At 40.7% G+C, this 23,218-nt stretch overlaps 1 protein-coding gene across 1 annotated transcript; it reads left to right on the top strand.

The window, feature by feature from the left end:
• The first annotated feature begins 1,882 nt into the window (after nucleotides 1–1,882).
• On the top strand, nucleotides 1,883–20,158 carry oclnb (occludin b). The gene is made up of 9 exons (XM_080432071.1): nucleotides 1,883–1,991; nucleotides 4,399–4,501; nucleotides 7,243–7,981; nucleotides 9,688–9,858; nucleotides 13,017–13,132; nucleotides 16,601–16,699; nucleotides 18,078–18,249; nucleotides 18,468–18,509; nucleotides 19,097–20,158. Exons 2-9 carry the CDS (start codon nucleotides 4,452–4,454, stop codon nucleotides 19,193–19,195), a joined length of 1,488 nt encoding a protein of 495 aa, XP_080288197.1. The 5' UTR covers nucleotides 1,883–1,991; nucleotides 4,399–4,451; the 3' UTR covers nucleotides 19,196–20,158.
• The last annotated feature ends 3,060 nt before the right edge of the window (nucleotides 20,159–23,218 follow it).

Below are 23,218 nucleotides of genomic sequence, written 5' to 3'. Positions count from 1 at the left end.
AGAATTCCTTTTCAGAGGGGAACGTTAGCCGAAAATAGCAGATATACAAGCTCACAACGCTTCGCAGCAAAGATGTTTGGTGAATCCAACACTGATGACAGTGATGTCAAACAAGTCTATGAATCTCAAGCTATATGAAATCTATGAGAAGCTAACATATCTGCAACATCATTTTATACAATATGTAGTGGGCGTCCCTGCTTCATCTTTCTCTCAGCTAAGGGGTCCTGAAAAGCATCGAATACCCCTGCTCTATACAGCAATTATTAGGCAAAAACAAATATCACTTTAGCCTATATACCTTTAAAAATGGAACCAAATGGACCTGCAACTCTGAGAGTGGACCCACGGGGTCCATTTGGTTGCATTTGTAGACTCTCAGAGTTAAATTAACACTAAGGATTTTTAAAACCACTTGGAATGAAGGCCTGCTTTTTAAGGACAGGTTGGGTGGCTTTGTTTGACCTGCCTTGGAAGGATGGATGGCTGGAAGGATGGATGGATGGATGGGGGATGGGGGATGGGTGATACTAACCCACGTTGCCATATCTGCTTATAATAAGTGACTTCGGGCTTGTTTTTCAGTAAAGTTGCTTGTAAACTAGTTGAGGTTTTTGGGCTTGTTTCTAAAGTGTAGTTGCTTATTTGGGGCTTGTTTCCTAGTGTTGTTTAAACCAGTAGTTCTCAAACATTTTCATATCGAGGACCCCAAATTGATATGTATTTGTTCACGGACCACCTCGTCTAAAAAGATTTTGTGCCAGTGACACCCCCGTACCAGATTTGTGTTGTTAAAATGTTTCAAAAAATATTCAAAAGGTTTCCATTTTTGTGAGCTTGTAGATCGGTCTAATAGGTCTATAAAGTGCTCATGTCATTTGGCCTGTAGCAGTGATTCTCAAGCCTTTCAGGCCGTGACCCCCCAGAATAATTTGAACTGGGGATCCCCCACCCTGACGAGCACTTGGAATTGTAGGAGTTGAGGCATTACATTTAGTTTGAACATTTTTGCCTCTTTCTTATATTATTTGACAATTTGGCCAATGTTTATAGTATAGTTTTAATGATGACTTTTAATGTTTTTTTAGGTATTAAAAATGTCTTAAAAGTCCTTAAATTGTCGCTTTACTGTCATCTGGGGACCCCCCTGCCCCCCCCCCCCCCCAAATCATGTGGGGAACCCGGGGGTCCCGACCATAACTCTATGGTCCCGAACCACAGGTTGAGAACCACTGGCCTCTAGTCCCTTCTTTTGGGCTTGTTTTCTTTTCATAGACCTGGCTGCTTATTTCTCTTGCAAATGAAATCTGGCAACACTGATACTGACATCTCCTCTGTGCGCGGTGACGCGCGTTGCGCACAGGTGCACTGGAGTATCACCAGTGGTGTAAAGTAACTAAGTACATTTACTCAAGACAAGTACTGTACTTAAGTACAATTTTGAGGTATTTTTTACTTTACTGGAGTATTTCCAATTTTCAATACTTTTACTTCTACTCCGCTACATCTCAGAAACAAATATTATACTTTTAATCAACTCCAATTATTTGAAAACGTTACCTATTTAGTTACTTTGTGGATTTAGATTATTATTACAAAACATACATTAACTACTTCAGCCCTTTATACATTTCGATCATTTGAAATTCTGCATAATAAGTACTTTCTACTTTTGGTAGGACTTTATGTAGTCTAGTAGCCTACATTTTGACACCAATACTTTTGTACTTTTACTCAAGTACATTTTGAATTCCGGACTTTTACTTGTGAGTATTTCTACATTGCAGGATTGATACTTTTACATAAGTAAAAGTACTTGAGTACTTTCCACCACTGAGTATCACTGAGAGCGCGTTCACGCCACGGACAGACAGGCAGATGATGATCACATCTCCACGGAGCAGGTTGAGTTTGTTTGTGTGAAGGGATCGATTAAATCAAGTGGATTACACTCATTCACACCGTAACCAGGAGATCTCCTTCTCTTAAAGGTAGGATAACAACTTCAATGTTTATAGAGATCGATCATTTATAATTATAAACAATTTATGTTGTTTGGAGAATGGAGATCTAGACATGCTTTTTGTCCTGTTAGTTGTTAGTTGCCAACCGTTTGCTTTGTGATGAGCGTGGTTCTTCTCTAAAGGTTTGAAAAGTGTATGGAACTTAATTTTTTAAATTGTATTCATAGAATTGTTTTTAAAAACGTTAGATTTTTTTAAATGTTTTTATTCTTTGAAATAATGTACATATATATATTTTATATAGCATAGCCTTGTTGCGATGTGACTTGTGGTGAGCTTGTAGATCTTACATTTTCACTACTTTAATGGTTTTAAAAGTGTGTGGAACTTCTTGTATTTTTTTGTTTTAAAAAATGTAGAGTTTTTAAAACGGGAAACGTTTTATACATATTTTTTTATCATTTGAAAAAATATATATATATTTTTTAATATAGTAAAAAAAAGGGGGATATTTTTTTTAGCCTATACCTGTGACCCATAAAAAATGGTCTGCGGCCCACAAATAGGTCGTGACCCAGTGTTTGGGAAAGAGTGGTTTAAAGCCCTTCTCACCAGATGTCACTAATGTAATTGTAATCAATTAATGGCAGCCACAGTGATATGGCCCTTTTCACTAAATAGAAAAAGAAAAACATATTGTAATCGTAATATGTTGATTGCATAGACCTACTTTGTGTTGTTGTATTCTCTTCATTTGTATTTATCCTATAGGCTATTATATTCTATTTGTTCTAATAAAATATCAGCTGCCTACCTGTATTGGCTTCTCATGGATAGGCCAGTGGTTTTCAACCTTTTTTCATATCAAGGTCCATTATTTATTCAGCATTTGAGCCACTGACCACCATTTGATGAGATTTAGACTCTCAGACCCAAAACTTAAGAATATTTTATCATTGGATGAGATGTTGTCCACAATTCCATGCTATGATGTTGTACAGGAGAAACAGGCAAACGTTGATCAAAATGGCAATTCTTTAAGTAATGCAGATGTTTAACAATAATTTTACTCTTGAGAGCATAAAATGAAACCAAATGGGTTTCATTTTACGCTCAAGAGTTAAAGATCTATCTAGTAAGGGTCCATTTGGTTACCAAACTCTCCATTTAGCTGGGGACCACCTGGAACCCCCTCAAGGACCACTGGTGGTCCCCGGACCACTGGTTGAGAACCACTGATGTAGGCTGTTGGCTTGAATAGGAAAACGGTATAGGCTACTCTTTATAGGCCTATGTACTGTATGTTGATGGATTCCTAAGCTTTGCTTTAAATACATGTATAATGATATAGCCTTGGATCAAGACTATCATGGATGTATTTTGACTTTTACTTTCCTATATATGATATTCAAATGTCAAATTCTATGAAAAAAAAACATGGTAGTTTTGATCCAAGGCTAATGATGATATTATTTAGGCCTAACTACTTTACTTTCCACTTGTGTGGAACATTGCAACACAAACTATCCAATGAACATTCATAATCACAAGGACAAGAGAAAAGGTATTTTAGGTGCTTATTCCATTTGACACGTTCACAATTAAGTGTACAATTTTTTGGGGTAACAGATAAAGGTCTTAGGACTGTGGGCAATTCAAAGTTACATTGAAAAAAGTTACAAAAGTGGCATTATTTTGGGGGGGTTCCCAGATGATTGGCTTAGTGTGCAACATTGTTTTCTCACTCAACAGTAAACAAACCAACATACAGTATAAGTGTAGGGTGTTTGCACATTTTTAAAGTTACAGTTTAAGGACTTTTAAGACTTTTTTTAATACCAAATTGTCAAATATTGCATGAGAAACACCAAACATTGTGGAAATAGCCAATCTGTGGAAATAGCCAATCTGCTATTGTGAAAATAGCCAATCTTCAAGCTCACAACGCCTCCGCGAGGCGTTGTCTGTGGAACTGTCTGTTATCTGTGGAACTGAGTCAAAATGTAATGCCTACAATTCCAAGTGTGTGTCAGGGACCAGGGTGGGGGGTCCCCACTAGTTAAAATAAATAATTTTGTTGGGTCGCGGCCTGGTGTAGGCCACACAGTAGCTCAATAGTCTCTAGTTTGACTTGTCAGCTACTTGTTAAACTAGACAAACATGGCAAGAAAGTCACTTGACCCACTTGGCGCACACCTTTATTTTCCCCTCAAACAAAAGCTCAGTGAGTTGAGTTATGTTGTGCCTATTGAATTGTCTAAGAATAAAGATGAAAAGGGTCAATATTTGAATAATGTTTAAGGAAAGGGCTGTGTGGCCACAACCACTTCTGATATTTAACACTGCTTGACTTCTGAACTGTTTCATTGTGGTGTGATTCTTCTGAATGTCACTGACGGTTGTGAATGTTTTCTTGTTTTTTTTGTTTTGGCAGTGTTGGTGAGCAGAAACTGCAGTGCTCCCGTATAGCGGTGGTCCCAGTAGGCTATGCCATCTCATAAAAGCCCCCCACCCTATCAGCCTGGACACCACAGACAGTAAGCTAACCTGTCCCAAACTATTTAGCTTGAGACTCAGAAGAGAAATGTTAGGTTTACTCGGGACACAAACTAGTGAGAATAGCAGATCTACAAGCTCACAATGCGGTAGATCGTCTATTTTCACGTCTTCCTAAAAGTTACATTTGTGTAATTTAAGGGATTTCTTTAAAAAAAAAAAAATGTATTCATGAAATTCTTTTGAAATATTTTAGAATTAGTTTTTAACTGCGAATATATATATTTTTAATTTAGACAATCTTTTTAAATAAAAAATGTTTTAAATGGATATTTACTCGCCACCCACAAAATTCGGTCAGTGACCCACAAGCGGGTCCCGACCCACTGTTTGGGAAACGGCGCAGTACATCAATCAAGTGACTGTGATGGAACAGCCAGTTAGTGCACCTACTGTATATGGGCACAGTAACTGGATCTCCAACTTCTCTGTTCTCTTAACATCTACAGTAAACCAGTTTTCTACCTAAAGGATCATAGTGGGGGTCAAGCACGTTTATCCCAGTGGTTCTCAAACTTATTAATATCAAGGACCCCCACATTGAGAATTGCGGACAGCAATCTGAAAAGATTTTGAACCAGGGACCCCCATAAGAGAAGATTTTGTGTTAAATATTTTTTTTTAAAGGATTAAAAATCATGTTTTGAAAATGGCCTATTTACAAGCGCACAACGCGACTTGTTGTGAGCCTGTAGATCTGCTATTTTCAAATACCTTAAGTATGAAATGGGGTTAAAGTAGTTAACTGATTTTGTTGTGGACAACCCTGGAAACCCCATCAAGGACCGCTGGGGGATACTTGACAATATTTATATTGTCAAGTATATTTTTATATATATTTATATATTTTCCAAAACATGTGGTTTGTTTGATACTGCAGGTCATCAAAAAATAATAATTGTGTGCTTAATTTTGGTCAAAGTTACAGTTTTGTTTTTAATGGAGGTTTTAAAGGAGATTAATCCATAATCCATAACCTGTAGAATTGATCCCCAAATGTTAGCATTGTCTAGGTCAGGGGTGGGCAACTTTGATGATGGAGAGGGCCACTATATTTCCACACTCACTCCACTCATGAGGGCCACATTGCATAATACTGTCGGCCATTCTATGTCACACAAAAGTAGCAAAAATGGCAGATCTACACGCTCAAAACGCGTCGCAGTGCCACGCGTTTTGAGCTTGCAGATCTGCCATTTTTGCTATTTTTGAATTAGAATTCGGATAATTTTTTGCCATTTTTTTATTTGGAATCCTGAAAAGTAACATTTGTATTTAATTTCAAATGCATTTAGTTGTACTTTAACTTTATGAACTTAAATACAAATACACTGGACATAAAAAAGATATGAATAGAATTTGAATACTTTATTACTACTCATTAATCTACTAATATAGACTGAAGTAATTAAAGCGGGTCATGTTTGCGATTGTTTTTTTTTTAATATATATTTTTGGGGGCTTTTTTTAATGCCTTATTTTAGAGAGGGATAGGGAAAGTAGGCTGACAGGAAATGGGGAGAGAGATGGGGAGGGTGGGGGTGACACGCAGCAAAGGTCGTCAGGAACGGGAGTCGAACCCGCAACACGTTGGGTGTGTTCGGAAATTGCGCACCGGAGCGCACTCGCCTATTATTGGCCAGTGCGCTCAGAACTGTATTTCCGAACGCACCTGACGTCAGGCTGGCATTGCAGCCTAGGGTGCCTGGACCATCGCGCTACGGCCCAGGCCATGTTTGCAATTGTAACAGCTGAAATCAATACTATATCTATCAGTATTGAGATATTAACCTGCGGGCCGCATTAAGTGAAGGTAGACTGTCACTGGACTAGACTAGATGTAAAAACTTTTGTGCTTTAAGAGTCATACAATGTATGTAAGGAGCATTCATATTAACCCATTAAGACCTGAGGCGATTCTTTAAAAAAAATCTAAATCCTAACAGTTTAAAAAAAAAAAAACACCAACAAATTTATTCTTCAAAAATAGCAGATCGGTGCAGCGCTATGAGCTTGTATATCTGCTATTTTTGAATAGCCAAGGAACTCTAAAGTGACACAGATGCGTTCCAGGTCTGAAAGGGTTAAAACACAGTTCATTCCAGTTAGTAACTGTACGTCCAGAATCCTTGACGGCTTCCTGAAGTTCCACTGTTAAATCAGCTCCCCTGAGGGCAAAAACACAGAAAAACTAAAACATTTTTAACCATACGGAACCTTTAATAACTTTGGAGACAGCTTTTAACGGGAAATGGTCTATTTATGTATCATATATGACTGAAGTTGTGCAGAGACAATGACATTTGTCATTGTAGATGCCAGTATGGTCCTTTTTTAAATGCACTCATCCCAACAGTACCTGTATACAATGCCTCCAGCGTATAGTTGCAATAGTTGTTTGAAATTCATCATCCAAAATATTCTCCCCTTTGACTTACATTGAACAGTGAAACTGAAACAACTAAACAAGCAACCCCACTTTAAAAAAAACGTATCAAAAACTAAACTGAAATTGAAAAGAAACAGTGAAAACTATGCAAAAAAAGTTATCCATTAATACGGTGCACTGCGAACTTGTACATCTGCTATTTTTTTATTGTACATTGGGAAATGTTAACATAAATGTTCTCTGCTGGGGGGTACTACCTTGACATGAAAAAGTTTGAGATCAGTGTGCTAAAACTCCACTAACGTTTCTCTCCTGACCCGCCTCTTGGCACAGCCACCACCACCACCATGGCAGCAGACACAAGCAGAGCGACCAGCACGTCTCCAACCCGGCCTTCTCCTACTACCCCGGAGAGGAGCTGCTGCACTTCTACCGCTGGACCTCGCCTCCCGGCGTCATGAAGATCATGAGCATCATCATCATCATCATGTGCGTGGCGGTGTTCGCCTGCGTGGCGTCCACGCTGGCGTGGGACTACGACATGAGCATGATGGGCGGAGGCGGCATGGCGGGCATGCTGCCGGGCATGGGCGGGGGCTACGGTGGGTCGTACGGCGGAGGAGGGTCGTACGGCGGTGGGTCGTACGGCGCCGGAGGGTCCTACGGCGGGGGATCGTCGTACGGTAGCGGCGGTATCGGAGGCGGCAGCTCGTACGGCAGCGGCGGGGGTCAGATGGACCCCAAGTCCGGCAAAGGCTTCATCATCGGCGTGGCCGGCGTCACCTTCATCGCCGTGCTCGTCATCTTCATCCTGGTGGTGTCGCGGCAGAGCACGTCGCGCTCGTTGCGCTTCTACCTGGCGTCCACAGTGGTGTCGGCCATCCTGGCGTTCCTGATGATCATCGCGACCATCGTGTACCTGGTGGCGGTTAACCCGACGGCGCAGAGCTCGGGCTCCATCTACTACAACCAGATCCGCCAGCTGTGCGCGCAGTACCAGAACCAGAACCAGGCCCAGGGGCTCTTCATCAACCAGTACCTGTACCACTACTGTGTGGTGGAGCCACAAGAGGTGAGCCTGACTGACTACACCGGTCACATTCAGCATATCGTCGCCGTCGGGGCAGAAACCTCTTTATCTCCATATTTTTACTTTTCATGTTTTCTTCGTAAATTAACGGCCGATTTGATCATACTGCAGCGTCACACAAAAGCCGAGCTTGTGGATCTGCTACTTTTACCGTATTTTTTTTTATTTGAATCCTGAGTAACTGTTTTGGACTTATGAAGTTTCCACCGACAGTGGCGCTATTTTAGTTGTGGTGATTAATTGTCATTCAAATAATTGCTATTAATGATTTCATTGTTTTTGTCATTGAACATTGGGGGCATTGTAAATAAAAAAAACACATTTCTGTTTGACTTTTAGGCAAAGATTGCACAGAGCAGATATGACAAATAACTGAAATATTCGGAGAAATGACCTGTACCAATACTTAACATAATGTAGCATGGCCAAAACAGGTCATATATTTAATAATGTTATATTATCTACAAGCTCTCATTTATACAAACAAAAAAAAGTAGTTACAGGAGCGCTACTGCTATCCCTCAAACAACCGGTGCTCATGGAAGGGAATAATGTTCAGGAGAGGGGAACAATTATGTCAGAAATGTATAAAAAAAAATCAGGTCCAAGCGCTCTAGGTGGATTTTATAGGTAGAAGGCCTTTATCGTTTTTGGGCTAGAGACATTCAAATTCCATTGCTGTTTCATACCACAGTGTTTTTCCAGCCAGCCTCCACACAGTTTTACACACAGTAAAAACCTCTGTTAATTTATCCATTTGTAACTCTGAGAGTGTACACATGCAAGTAAGGGTCCATTTGGTTCCATTTGTACACACTCAGAGTTATGGGGGTCCATGAAATTAGGCTCCACTGTGCTACACTAAAAGGAACAGAGCCTTAATGTGTATAATTTGTAACACATGTGAAGGCAGTAAGGAAGGCGCCCAATTTAGAGCCTATTGTACAATCAATCACTGCCCTAAAACATTACAAAGAAATAATGCAAAACAGCAGTGTGTATGGAAACCTAGCAGGGCAAGACCAGTGTTTGATAATCCAGTGACTGCTATTATAACTCTAGACTAGAGTTCTCAACGGGCCTGAAAATTAAGGCCCATTAAGGTGTCATTATATACTTAATGTCCTCAAAGTCACGCATCTAACGAGCTTTAACCTGGACCTGAACCTGGACCTTCCGTTCCAGAGATAATGGCCAAAACATCTTGAAAATGGCAACTTTCACCGATTTTCGATCGTGTTTTGGCCATTGTTGCTTGTTTTTATTTAATGACTTGGGCTAGGAAGGTCCGACGGCGACTAGCTAGATACCTGAGTAAAGTTAACTTAAAGCTGCCTCCAACACATCCAAAACGTCGGGTCCGGTTCGGGCAGAATTTGAGAAATTTGAGAAACTCGAGACCAGTGGTTCAAGGAACCCCAAATTGATATGTATTTGGCCACAGACATCCCATCTGAAAAGGTTTTTGTGCCAGTTTAAAAACTTAACTGTAAAGGGCCACTTTACCCATTTTCAAACTTATCTTCATTTAATTGGTCCTCACTAATGCTCATTATAAGATGGCACCATTTGAGGTTGTCCGCGACCAAATGCGTATACATTTGGCATGAAAATGTTTTTAGAGAATAAATGAAGTGCTGCAGTATCCATGTTCATGATGTTGGGTGTTTGTCTGTCCCACCATACAGGCCATAGCTATCGTCCTGGGCTTCCTGGTGTTCGTGGCTCTCATCATTCTGATGGTGTTTGCTCTGAGGACGCGTTCACAGATGCGACGCTGGGGCCCGGACCGCGTCCTCTGGGAGGAGGTCAAGGTCATCGGTGACGGCACAGGCTTACCTAACAGCATTGGAGAATGGGTGAGAAAACCACACACGGTGCCATCCTGACTGTTCACATAACCACTTTAAGCCCTATGTTATACTGTACTTTGAATCATTTTTGGAAAACACAGAAAATAGCCAGTCGCGATGTGACGCATGCATTGTGAGCTTGCAGATCAGCTCTTCTGGAAAATACAGTATATGTGGCAGTCCCTCGTCGGTCTTTTGTCCAATCAAAGGCTGAGTAAAGACATGCTTATTCATTCACACCGGGTGTATATGCTTGTCTCTGAGGCTTTGATTGTGTGCAGTGTTAATTTTGTTGACAAAAAATGTTCGCTGAGCTATGATGACTAAAACTATGACTAAATATACTGACAATTTTGTCAACAAATACAAACTAAGACAGGTCCAGGTGTAGTGCTCCAGAAATAGCCGATGTACAAACTTACTACGCTGCCATGAAATGCTCACAATGCGTTGTGAGCTTGTAGATCAGCTATTTCCGCAGCTAAGTATAAATCAGGCATTATGACGCCATCATGGCTCACTAAAATACATTTTAGTCGACTAATTCAACTTTATATTTAGTTGACTAAAACTAGACTAAAAGTAAAACATTTCAGATGACTAAAATATGACTAAAACTAAATGGAATTTGAATCAAAAGACTATGACTAAAACTAAATCAATATTTGCTGTCAAAATTAACACTGATTGTGTGACATCACACACACACTGTCAGTTTGCCCTGGTCAGACCACTTTTCAGTTGCTCATCTAAAAATCAAATTTTGATTGTAAAATAAAACTCCATAGTAATGCTTAGACAGGGGTCTTTGAGAGAGAGAGAGCCCACTTTTCATAGATGGCTTCATAAACTTGTTTGACAGCACTATCATCACTGTTGTGTAAACTATACCTTTTTTTGTTGTCGCTTTTATTTGTTTACACATTATCTTTTCTATTATGTTGGCTTCATCTTGTTCATCTGTACTATCAGACGGTATTTTAACCCTCAATACCATAGCTCTGTACTTGGCTGGCTCTTTTTTCCCCCTCTTAGTTATTAAATCCCATTGACATGACCGGTCATACACTGCCACCGTTTCTCCTCTGGAAGTATAGCTATTTGTTGATGACATATATTGTGTTAATATTCTGTGCTCTGTTGATTAATTGAATAGATAGACCACACGATGGAAACCTGTCCCCTGGACTATTTTGTGTTCTCCTTTTAGCCTAAATGTTTTACTGTACCTCCGTGCTGTTTAAAGTTTTGACTAATAAAGTATTCAATCAATCAATCAATCAACACCAAATCTCCTTCCCAAAAATATCCTATGTGAGCTTGTAGATCTGAACGGCTATTTTCAGTGAAAGCCTTCCCCACAATAACAGAAAAGATACTAGTATAAAGCCCTGAGGGACTCCGGTCAACCACAGGGGGTTTAAAGTGGTTAAACATGAGTGTCTTGTTACCTGGTGGGGTCCATAGTGGGAACCGTTATCTCAAACATGTTACAATGGCCGTCGCTTCAATGTAACATTTGGAACCGGTTTTCCCCCAGAGTTCCCCAGGTGACTTGTCAGGTGAGCGCAGGCAGAGAAAGGAAGAGTTTCATGTCCAGTTTCTGGGTGGGGCATCCATTCCTGAGGCTCTCTCATTCACCCTGTGTTTTGTTTATTTTTTCGACTTGCCTGGAGGGTGGATAAAAAATGAAAAAGAAAAACGCCACCCGCTCAAGAGAAGGGGAGCATTTCTTCACCAACTACTCCTGAAAATCTGTCAAACCCCACCCCCACCCCCCACAGATTATTTCTGCATTGCAGTATTGATACTTTTACTTAAGTACAACATTTGAGTACTTTTTCCACCACTGCCCTATATGTACTATTTGACTGGGTTCACCCAGGGCTCTACAATAGGCCTGTTGGTATATCCCTCTACACCAAATCTCTGAGCCGACAACAGCTTGTGCTTCAAAGCATTGTTGTTATTCAAAGTGGAGTTGGTGTGTCATGTTAGTGTTCAAACTCTGTGTCTGTGTCACTGTGATAGTATCTGTGGTATTCAGGCGGGGTTGGTGGGGGGGGGGGGACTGGAAGTCGTGGAACCGGTCTGACCTGGCCAGGATAATGCACCGTGCACAATATTTACCATACCGAACACTTAAAGACACATTAGGACAAGTGTGGTTCTCTACCTGTTATTTTGATGTAGCTATTTTAGTTCTTTTTAGAATAATCCTCAATCCTATCACCGTCATTTCCATATTGTTAAATGTTTTTAATTCTTATTAAAGGTAGTATAAGTTATTTGTTAAAATACGTGCTAAAAAAAGTTTTGTGATAGTACTCATTGGTATAGAGTGTTGTTTTCAGGGTCTCCCTGTCTCTCCAGCTCTTTAATGAACAGAAAATAACCGTTTTAGGTCGGGATAGCAATTTAATCTAATCAGGAGAGAGAACTCATCCAAGATGCAGGATAAACAAGTGCAATTGGAAGTGATGAAACACAGACATGAGCAGACACATTTAGAATTGTAACACTTGGAGTCCCCTGTTACTGAACACGCACTCTATAGCAATGAATTACGGTCAGAACATAGAGCTTTACCAAAACAAAATAACGTTCGTTTTAACCAGAAAATAAAGCTGTTTTTACTGTATATTTAGTTGAACGCAGGGGTTGCTCACAGAAAACAGCCGATCTACAAACTCATTTGATGGACTCATGAAATATTATTTAAATAATTCTTTATTCATTTTAAAACATGTTCCCATGGACCACTAGTAGTCCATGGACCACTCGGTGCTAGAGAAACGGTGCTTTAAAGGGAGACTTTAAAGCACTGTAGACAAAAAAAAACACCATGTCTTCTGTGTATATTTCTGTGAAATGTTGACATGAAAATGGCTTTGCGAATACATTTTGGTCTAGCGATGAATACTAGCGGACCTAGTCTGGTCTGCTAGTATTCACCTCTACACTTCTTACACCAGGAAGTCATTAATAATAAATGTCTAATGTCTTTGACAAACCCTTTTGAATTCAGACCTCACCTTTTTTAGGTTGTATCAATTTTGCACTTTGGCTTAAAAAGAGAAAAGCCAGTGGTTGAAATTGGAGCCCAGAGTGTGTTTAGATGTGTGTGACATGTGATCCCTTCCTTTTGTGTGTTGGTCCTGTAGGTGAATAATGTGTCTGGTGAACCAGAGGCTCTGGTGAGTGACGGTAACTTCAACGTGAGAGCGTCCAGAGAATACCTGGACCAGCTGGACAACAACAAACCCCTCTATCTGCCTGGGTAAGACATGACTGACACACACACACACACACACACACACACACACACACACACACACACACACACACAGTATTAATCCATTAAGACCCCGAACACATCTGTGTCATTTTAAGTATTTTTAGGGGAAGGGAACATTTGTAACTCAAATCTTTGCTTCATGGGGGTCCCTGGAACTAAATACTTTGAGATGGGGGGTGGGGGTTTGTGGCCAAATTCATATCATTTTGGGGGTCCTTGACATGAAAAGGTTTGAGGACCACTAATATTCTTTTCAGAAAACTGTTAGGATTTAGAAGACATTTGTAGAATCCCCCAGAAGAAGATTTCACACATTTTCACGATTAAAAAAATAATTAGCAGATCTACAAGCTCGTAGCTCAGCACTCGGTGCTGCGCTATGAGCTTGTATATCTGCTATTTTTGAATAGCCAAATAAATCTTAAAATGACACGCAGATGCGTTCCCGGTCATGGTTAATACAGGAGACGGGAACTCTTTATCACTTTCGAATCAAGAACACAAATCTGCGGTGGTATGTTCTTCAGTGGCGTCCAAGAAACTAGTCCTGGAGCGCTCATGGAATGAGTGCCGCATTGCAGTCATTGTCAAGGCCTGCTTTGTGCACTCTGCTATGGCGATGACTGCTCTGTGGATGTCAGGGGGAGCAATGCCAGAGGGCGTGAAGGCAGGGTACGGGGGTTGTTTTAACCCATTAAGATCGGAGAAAGCATCCGTTTAATTTTAGATTTCTTTGGCTATTCAAAAATAGCAGATCTACAAGCTCATAGCGTGGCACGAGCTTGTATCTGCTATTTAAAAACGATCGTGACCATTTGTGCAAATCTTTGAATATGTTTGTTTTTTTTGCAAACATTTGCCTCTGGGGGTCCCAATTTCTTTCAATATGGCTGCTGTGCATAGAGCCTATTGGATATTTGGGGTTGGAAATGCCCCTCCTGACAATTGGGAGGGCGTTCCAATTTCGAGGAAGCATGGAAGTGATTATCTCTCCAGATTAGTGTGAGCGGTTCAAAGATCTGGTCTTAAACTCCCGATCGGCTCACAGATCAATATCAAATATCAAAATTGATATTTATCTGAATGATTTTAGATATAGATGACAACTCATTCAATGACATGTTATAATTGTCTTGTTGGTCAGAACTAACCCATACTGGTCTATCTATATTACAATTGGCAGACTGGCTGTACCTGTGTTTGTACCTGTGTTTGTACCTGTGTTTGTACCTGGGGAAAAAAAACTGCGCACTGCGCATGCGTATGCACCGCTGTTGCCAGATCGTGCGCGAGCAACAAGCAACCAGCTTCATGAAAAAACACAAAGCTGCGCACTGCGCATGCGTCGACGCACTTTCTTTAACCAATTTACACCCACTTCACGCTTACAACACCTGGACATGGCAACACAACCCAACCTCACTCTCCGAGCCTATCAGCGTCGTCGCTCATCGTTCTGTGATTGACAGCAAAAGTTGGCCAATCAGGTGGCGAGTTCGAGTGAGCCCGAATGGCTCCGAGTGCAGCCGACAAAAGACGAACGGCAGCCATTGTTGTTTGTGCGAGTCAGGGTGCGAGTGCCTTCACTTCTTACTTTAGCTTATAAAACGCTCTCAAACTTCTTCTTTGAGGCACGGAATTCACTTATAACATATCGTTTGGATAGAATTTAGTTGTTTCACTCCACGCACGTCTCTGTGTGTGTGTGTGTGTGTGTGGTGGGGGTGGGGCGGGGGGACAGCCATGCGCGCACACAGGGACAGAGGGGGAGGGTGGGAGAGAGAGAGAATAGTTAGCCAAACACAGCGAGAGAATTTTCGCTGACGGACAGAGAGAGACAGAGAGACATAGAGGGAGAGAAAGAGAGGGAGGGAGGGAAATTGAGAGAGAGGGAACGAGCGAGGGAGGGAGAGAGAGGAAGACAGGGAGAGAGAGAGGGCCAGAGGGGAGAGAGAGACAGAGACAAGGAGATGGAGAGAGAGGGAGGACGGCAGGACGCGATGCGCTTTTTTGGGGAAATTTTTATCCCACGATTTTTGAACCCCAAAATAAGCGAGCCCTCGCTTATTTTTGCGTGGACGTAATTTGTTTGTCATTGTGGTGAATGTTGTGTGTGCTGCTGATGTTGCTTTGGGGGGGTTAGGGGGGGGGGTACTAGAAGTTAAAACTAGAAGTTCTGTGTGTGTGTGTGTGTGTGTGTGTGTGTAGAAGTTCTGCCCGCTACGCGGGCAGAACTTCTAGTTTTATACATTTGTACTCATTTCAATTCAATTCAAAGGGGCTTTATTGGCATGAGAAAACATTGCAACCTAAAGAAATCTATCTTACAAAAGAATTGTGCATTTGCTGTCAGAAATAGTTATACATCCATGTAGGAAAGGTTAGCTTGGATAAACTTTAGAAACAAATGGCAGCAGTATATTTATGTTTTGCATTCACTTATAAAACCTTTGGGTCAAATAGCAGCACTCACTGAGTTACATTGACTCACATGATGATTGATAGTTATGAACCAAATGTACAAATAACCAAATGGACCAATAAAGGTCCATTGGGTTAACATTTGTACACTCTTGAGTTAAATTATTGCTGAGGGTTTTAGCAGGTTCATGGTCTACCTAGAGTGACACTGCAGTTGTTAACAGGAACTAACGTCTTTTTGTAGGTCAAGTGCACGCAGAGGTCAGTAGCATAGCGAAAATAGCAGATCTGCAAGCTCGTAGATGAGAACCTTGACAAAGGATACAATATGAATTAAGTGGTTAATTGCCCTGTGGGAAAATGTGTGAACAGCGTTTTCACACATTTGTGAACACCATCTGTGTACATACAGACAGACAAACAGTCAGTCAGTCAGGTCATTTACTTAGACAGTAAGTAGGCCATGTCACCCACATGCTTCATGGCAAAGCAGAACTATTTCCTAAACAGAATAGAATGCTGCATACAAAGCATTCCTTACAGAGGAAAAACACTGTCGCTGTCTTCACGCTGTCAAACACTGTCGCTGTCTTCACTTATTTTGCGGTTAAATTAATGTTAAAATAAGTTTTGATAGCAGGTTATTTAGACAGATGCTAGGTTCATTGTTTACCTGGTATCCTGTAGTTTCAATGTACAGATTATTATTTTAATAGTACGGTAATTGTTTAGACTGATGCTACAGTAGGTTCTTGGTTACTCGTGATCCTAGTTTACTGAGGCACTACACTGTCGCAGTGTCGCATTCTATGCATGTGTTTACCTTGTTTATTGTAAGTTGTCTGGTTAAAAGTGTCTGCTAAACCCTAAATGCCTAAATTGTTTATCCATGGTTTACTGCTCAACTTGGGGACCATTTAGCGAGCAAGAATTCCTGGACTTATTTTTACATGCATGCAGAGATTCCTTCATATATTTATAGGTAGATACAAGTTTTGATGAATGATAATGTCATGTTTGTGGTTGCAGGGACTCTGAAATAAGCAGCTCTCTGGGCGGTCTGAAGTCTAAACTGAGGGACTACGATGCAGAGTCTGGAGATGAACTGGACGATGTCGACTTCAACAGGTGAGTTGAACTCTGACCAGCTCTGTGGTCTTGTGGTTTTAGCGTCCGCCCTGAGAGTGGGAGGTTGGGGGATCAATTCCCAGCCAAGTTTTACCAAAGACTATAAAAATGGTACCCAATGCCTTCCTGCTTGCCACTCGGCATCACGGGTTGGACAGTGACGTGCTGTACTAATGATAATTACTTTATCTGTAAAATGCTTTGTCAAACAAGGTTACAAAGTGCTTTACAGAACCAGGTGAAAGAGCATTTAAGAGATAATCATATAGATAAAACAGCAAAGTAAAATCCGAGGGTAACATAACAATTTACCTCAATCAATAACGGCAGAGAAATAAAATATACACGTACAAAGAATAAAACTCAGATACAGTAAGAGAAAAAACACTAAGAAAAGGACTTGACATGAAAGTCTGGTTTCAGAAGTGATTTTAAAGGATGATTTTGCGAGCCTAAGATCTTCAGGCAGCGCGTTCCAAAGCCAAGGTGCCCGGCCGCAAAAGCCTTATCGCCCCGAGTAATGAGAGGAGTTTTAGGAGCGGGCAGGAGAGCCTTACCTAAGGCTAAGGCTGCACACAGGCTCATAGGGTGTATGTACATCAAGCCGCATCACTCTATGGAAACAGGAGATGGGCTCCTGACCTATGGGACCTCATGCATTGGGAACTGGTCGTTCTCAATGTGGGGTCTGGGGGGTCCATGGCCTAATACGAATCAATTTGTGGGTCCTTCAAATTCAATGGCATTCAAATGTTTGAGAATCACGGCCCAATGCTACTTACTTGTACTATGCTACTTACTAGTAAGTATACAAATGTACCCTTATGGGCCCAATTGGTCCTGTAAGGGTGTGTGTGTGTATGTATGTATGTATGTATATATATACACACACACACACATACATACATACATACATACATACATACATACATACATACATACATACACATTAGGCCTGACCTCGACTAAGTCAAATAGTCGACTGGTTAGTCGCGGGGGGTCCGAGTCGACTGCGTGTCTCTTAGTCGAATCTAGCCGAGGGAAAAAAAATAAATAATAATCATTAAGGGCCAAAAATGTTCTGAATAGTTTTTTGGCCAAGTCTACACCTGCAACCACACGTAACTTCCACTTTATTCTTCTTATTCCTCGTCTTTGTATTGGTATTGTTTGTGTTGGAGCGCCTCAGTGCGGCTGCAGAGTTCATGTGCAACCTCTTCCAGAGAGAGACTGCCAGTCAACTATTGGCAATTAGTCGCCAATTAGATTCGACTAAACAAATCCTTAGTCGGGGACAGGCCTAACACACACCACACACACACACTGCAAAATCCTGTTTCTATCCCGTTTTTAATGTAACATTGTGCTGTTACTGCAGTGACTTCCCGCCTATCGTGGATGAGAAGGAGCGCTTGGACTATAAGAGGGAGTTTGACAGAGACCACCAGGAGTATAAGAGTCTTCAGGCTGAGCTGGACGACATCAACAATCACCTGGCTGACCTGGACAGAGAACTGGACCGACACCCAGAGGGAAGCCCCCAGTTTCTGGTGCGTGTGTGTGTGTGTGTGTGTGTGAGAGAGTGTCCAGCGTCTTGGCCAGGCACCCCAATAAGATGCCTTTTGAAATCTTTTTAGTAGATTTTATTAAAACAATCTACTTAAAGGGTTAGGGTTAAACAATATTATTGTCACAATATTGATATTGATGGAATATTGTGAATATTGTGAGCATATTTCAAACTTGTTTGTTTTCTTGTGAAACTCAGGATGCCATGGATGAATACACCAGGCTGAAGAATGTAAAAAAGGTATGTGCATCTTCAGAAGCACATCACCCACTGCTTAACATGCACGATCACATCACCAACTCTCTCACACACATTCACAAACACCATGCTTTTCACCCGATCTGACGAATCATTTAAAGTGGTCAGATCAAAACACTTATTTTCTAGATATTTATATAGGGGGGGAAAAGTTAATCGAATACAAAAAATCTGTTACAAAAAATAATCGATAATTTAATAGAATAAACGATTAATAATTGACCCCTGTTAAGGGCATGTCATTATAGTTGAAAAGTAAAAATAAATAAATATATATATATATATATCAAAATATAGAAAATAGCTGATCTACACACTGACGCCTTGTGAGCTTGTAGATCTACTATTTTCACTATTTTTGCACAACACTGTTGTGCGTATAACATAACGCATGAGTGGTTAATCCATCCATGATACATTCATTGTTTTTGTTTCTATGAAAAAAGAAAATTCAGTAATCCGTAATCGCTAAGAAAATAATCGATGGACTGATCGAGCCCTAGATTGATGTTTTTCCTCAACCAAATAAGCATATTTGTCAACTAAATGGTCATCATTCCCCTCTTCAGTCTTCTGACTACCAGCTAAAGAAGAAAAGATGCAAGAACTTGAAGTCCAAACTGTCTCACATCAAGAGGAAAGTCAGCGAGTACGACCGTCGTCCATGAGCCATGAGAGAGAGACACCTGTCTGTCTCAATCTTCCTTCTGCCTCTCCTGCCTTCATTTGGTCACTGATCTGGTATCTGGAAGGTCTTAAAGGGGTATTTCACTTAAAATTTGTAAAGTTTGCTCAGGCTTTGGTGAGCTGCTTGTTGCTTGATTCAATATTTAGATATTTGATATTAATCTGATCCGACACGTCCCTATAATGTATAAGCCTGTTCAACTCCATGTTAACCATTTAGACTCCCTGAAAACACACGTCCCTGGTTCCTGACAGTCCTTAAATGCATGAGACCTACATTTTTCGCATTCGTTTTTAATTTATTTTTTATGTTTTAAAATGTTCTAATTTAAAAGGACTATCAGTCACCAGAAGCAGGGACGTGTGTTTTCAAGGAGTCTCTTAACGTGAGTTTGAAGTTAAAATGGGTTTATAATGGAGGGGGGTATGTCTGATCAAATCTAAATATATCGACATTAAAATGACCCCAGAAGTGTTTTAAAGTGAAATATCCTTAAACATCCAGTATTTTCTAGGTCTGACTTCTCTGAGAAAGGAATTGGGTGTATTTGCCAGTCACCACAATCCCGTCCTCACTATCATGTGTGATTCTTCATCCTCTGTGACACTCAGGGTGAAACGTTTTATAGATTTGAAGTGTGTTTATTTCACTGCTTTATGCAAGTCTAATGTGACTGTGATGTGGAACTTATTGTGCCTTTTCTAATTGGCAATATTTAAATGTTTCATACAATTATGTGGTCAGTGAAGAAGCAGGTACAATTTTAACCACTGAAACCCTCTTGACTTAGTAAATTGGACCTCAGTTGGCTCTGTACATGGACAGCTTTTTTTCCCCTCTACACAAAATGTCTTTGGCAAAAGTAGCCGATCTACAAGCTCACAACGTGACGGAACGTGACACGCTTTGAGCTTGTAGATCGGCTAATTTTGGATATTGTCTCCCCCCCCCCCCCCCCCCCCCCCCCCCCCCCCCTCAGAATATGAATGCTGGGGTCAAAGAGGTTAATGTTTTTGATGTACGTAGGGTACATCTTTTACTTCTTTTTTTTGTGTCGTTCACTATATCATTTGCTGTTTGAAGTTGGTTTTGTGGTGCCAATTTGTAGAGTTGCACTCTCGTACGTTCAAACGAGGAAGGTCCCACACTGTCATCACTTGCAGTCAACTTTATTTAATGGAAATGCATAGCTGACTTTTTTTTTTTAAAGCTCTATATTCCGATATTAGTCATTGCTATAGAGTTACTTTACAATATTGATGGAGCTATTTAGCACCTATTTTAACAACAATAAAAAAACTGTTGCCCCACCTTTTTATATAGCTGACCGTAAGTGATGACAGTGAGCAGAATTGTTAGCTTTTTCTTGATTCAGTTTGATGCATCTGTCCTAGGCATACAGGTGTGCAAAGAGACTTGTTAAAAGCCTGAGTTATACCTGGTAGCGCAGATGCACCGAATAGCTTGTAGATCGGCTAGTTTCGGTGTGTGACTACTCTACTGCAAAGTACAAAGTATAACTAAGGCTATAGTCTTATTATTCAGAAGGAAGTGGGTGTCCTTGCCATAGTTGGCTTTATTAACAGATTCTCTTGTTGAAATTCATGTTATTGCCTTGTTTTTTTTAAGCAAATGAACAATTATGCGTTGGTTTCCCTGTTTTTATGTACTGTCTGTGTCTTTTACAGTTTTTAACTCATTCATGAAGTATTTTTATATTCAAAATGTACAGTATATTCCGAACAAGGTTACATACATTGGTGTATTCTTGGCTTTACAGAAAACCGTCTTGTAAGCTCAGCAGTAGCCTATGATTTAAATGTTTTGTTTTTCCATTGTAAAAACAAATTAAACCCAAAACTAAAAAAAACATGTACAATTCTTATTTTTCGTTCTGTGATCACCACACCAAACACTGCAGCCATTAAACTATACGTTACAGGAATTTTAGAACTTTAGTCAGAGTATATACAGTACTCCTGGTAAAATGTTTACTCAAGTGCAAGTGTAAGTTGCTCTGTCAAATGTGTAGCCTACTTGAGTTAATAGTCTAGTCAGAATTTCAGAAAATGTGCTTATTTAGAGGCAAATCGTGTTAATTTAGGGCATACATGTTCTTTAGTTTTTAAGTGAGGTTTGGATATTTGTACAACAAATCCTGCGCTGTGATTGGCCAAAAATGTACCCCGCCTAACCCTGCACCGTGATTGGCCAATCACAGTCTATTCAGGACTGGGATTGGCCAGTGTCACATGACACATGTGTGTTTTTTTTAAAGTTATGGTTTCTTCCATCATAGAGTGTTTCAATAAATGTATTTATTTTTTGTACATGATTGGTTGACTCCATTCAGTATTGTGATTAGCTAGCAAGACACCGCCCACTTCACACAGGGTGTGATTTTTTTTAAAGGGGTGCTGAATCCAAATCTGCTTTATGCCCAGCTCAACTGGCATTGCATTCCCCATATATTCAAACCTAGATAAGCTAAATTCAATCAAGGTTCCACCTTGTTTAGTCAAAAGGATGTTTTTTGATATATATATATATATATATATATATATACTGAATCTCTATATATATATATATATATATATATATATATATATATAGGCCTATATATTTTTTTTTTTCAGCATAGTGGTGGCCGCCATCTTTAAATGGACAATTTTGAGGTATTGGCAGCCATTTTTGAGCTGGCTATACAGCAGATTTGGATTCAGTACCCCCAGGGGTGCAATCAAGCCCCCAGAACCCAGTGGTTTCACTGAAGCCAATTGAACATGCTGGCCATTCATGGTACTGCAGCTTAGTACCTATACATGAACGAGCGAAAACGGTTTCGACCGATGGGCTCGACTCACGAGCATGCGCACGAGCTTGCGCACGGGGCTGCGCGCTTCTGTGACGCAAAACGCGTCACTGTGACGCAAAACGCGTCACAGAAGTGACGCGTTTGGAGCCCCAAATAGGCCTCGCCCACCAAATTTCAAACCCGGAAGAAGGGTTCAAATAGGCCCATGCGCTGGGTGAGCAACTCAATGCAAGTGGATGGGAGGAGAATTCGGGTGCCCTCTCTATTATTTTTAACTCTATTCAATTGTTGGAGTTGAATTTCACCCTATGACCCACACAAAGTACAGATACTTGTAGCACGGAGACAATAAGGAAAAACCAAACTCAGACAGGCAACCAAGGGTATAAGGAAACATGTTTGTATTCAGATCAGAGAGACAATAGAAGGTTACAGTATATCACAGGTCCGCATCACCGGTCGCGTCTCTCCGTAGTGTAACAGAGCAAGCACGAGCTTTTAACATTGTCCAGTAACATAAACATATGACATCATAGGATGTGACATCGATGAGGTTCCGGGTGAAGGTGGACTTCTCGGATTGGATGAGAGCGATGGTTACGTCGTCGTCTGATGATGGTAGATGATGGTAGATTATGATGGAGGATGATGGTGTGACAGTTTATCTCTGGACAACAGCGTCCCCATGTCTGGGTCAACACGTTTGACATCTTGCTCTGACCCACTGGTCAGTGGAGGCTTGGTGACATGGGTGTAAGACAGCTGTAAGAAAGGATTAGTGTGGAAAAGAACACCCAGATACCGTGTTCCCAACACAATAGATTGTCACAGAAAGCCTGTAGCATGGATTTGACCTTGGTTGGCAGACAGAGAGACTGAGAGTACAGAGTACTGAGTACTTTTAACATGACAGTATTACAGGCCCATATGACATTATTAATAGGACATTTTAACCAGGTTAAGAACCCTAGACACATTATGATAATTAAGATAAGATAAGAGATTAAATGACTCTATCAGGTGCAATGCTCACTGGACGGCCTTGCACGGCGTGCAAGAAGCTATTTGACCAGGAGCACGCGCAGGCACATGCATAGATTTAAAACTACTTTAAATTCACACTTCAACAAAGTTTACAAAGGCTCCCGAATCACGCCAGGTACATTAACATAGGAATTAGCCTAGATG

This window comes from Gymnoscopelus braueri (genome assembly GCF_963280865.1).
Source record: "Gymnoscopelus braueri genome assembly, chromosome: 7".
Classification (NCBI taxonomy): Eukaryota; Metazoa; Chordata; class Actinopteri; order Myctophiformes; family Myctophidae; genus Gymnoscopelus; species Gymnoscopelus braueri.
This window is presented reverse-complemented; position numbering and strand designations above follow the sequence as displayed.

Coding starts and splice junctions, on each gene's coding strand:
- oclnb (XM_080432071.1), top strand. CDS start 4,452: ATGCCATCTCATAAAAGCCCCCCACCCTATCAGCCTGGACACCACAGA. Junction 4,502..7,242: donor CAGCCTGGACACCACAGACA/GTAAGCTAACCT, acceptor CTCTTGGCACAG/CCACCACCACCACCATGGCA. Junction 18,250..18,467: donor AGGGAAGCCCCCAGTTTCTG/GTGCGTGTGTGT, acceptor TGTGAAACTCAG/GATGCCATGGATGAATACAC.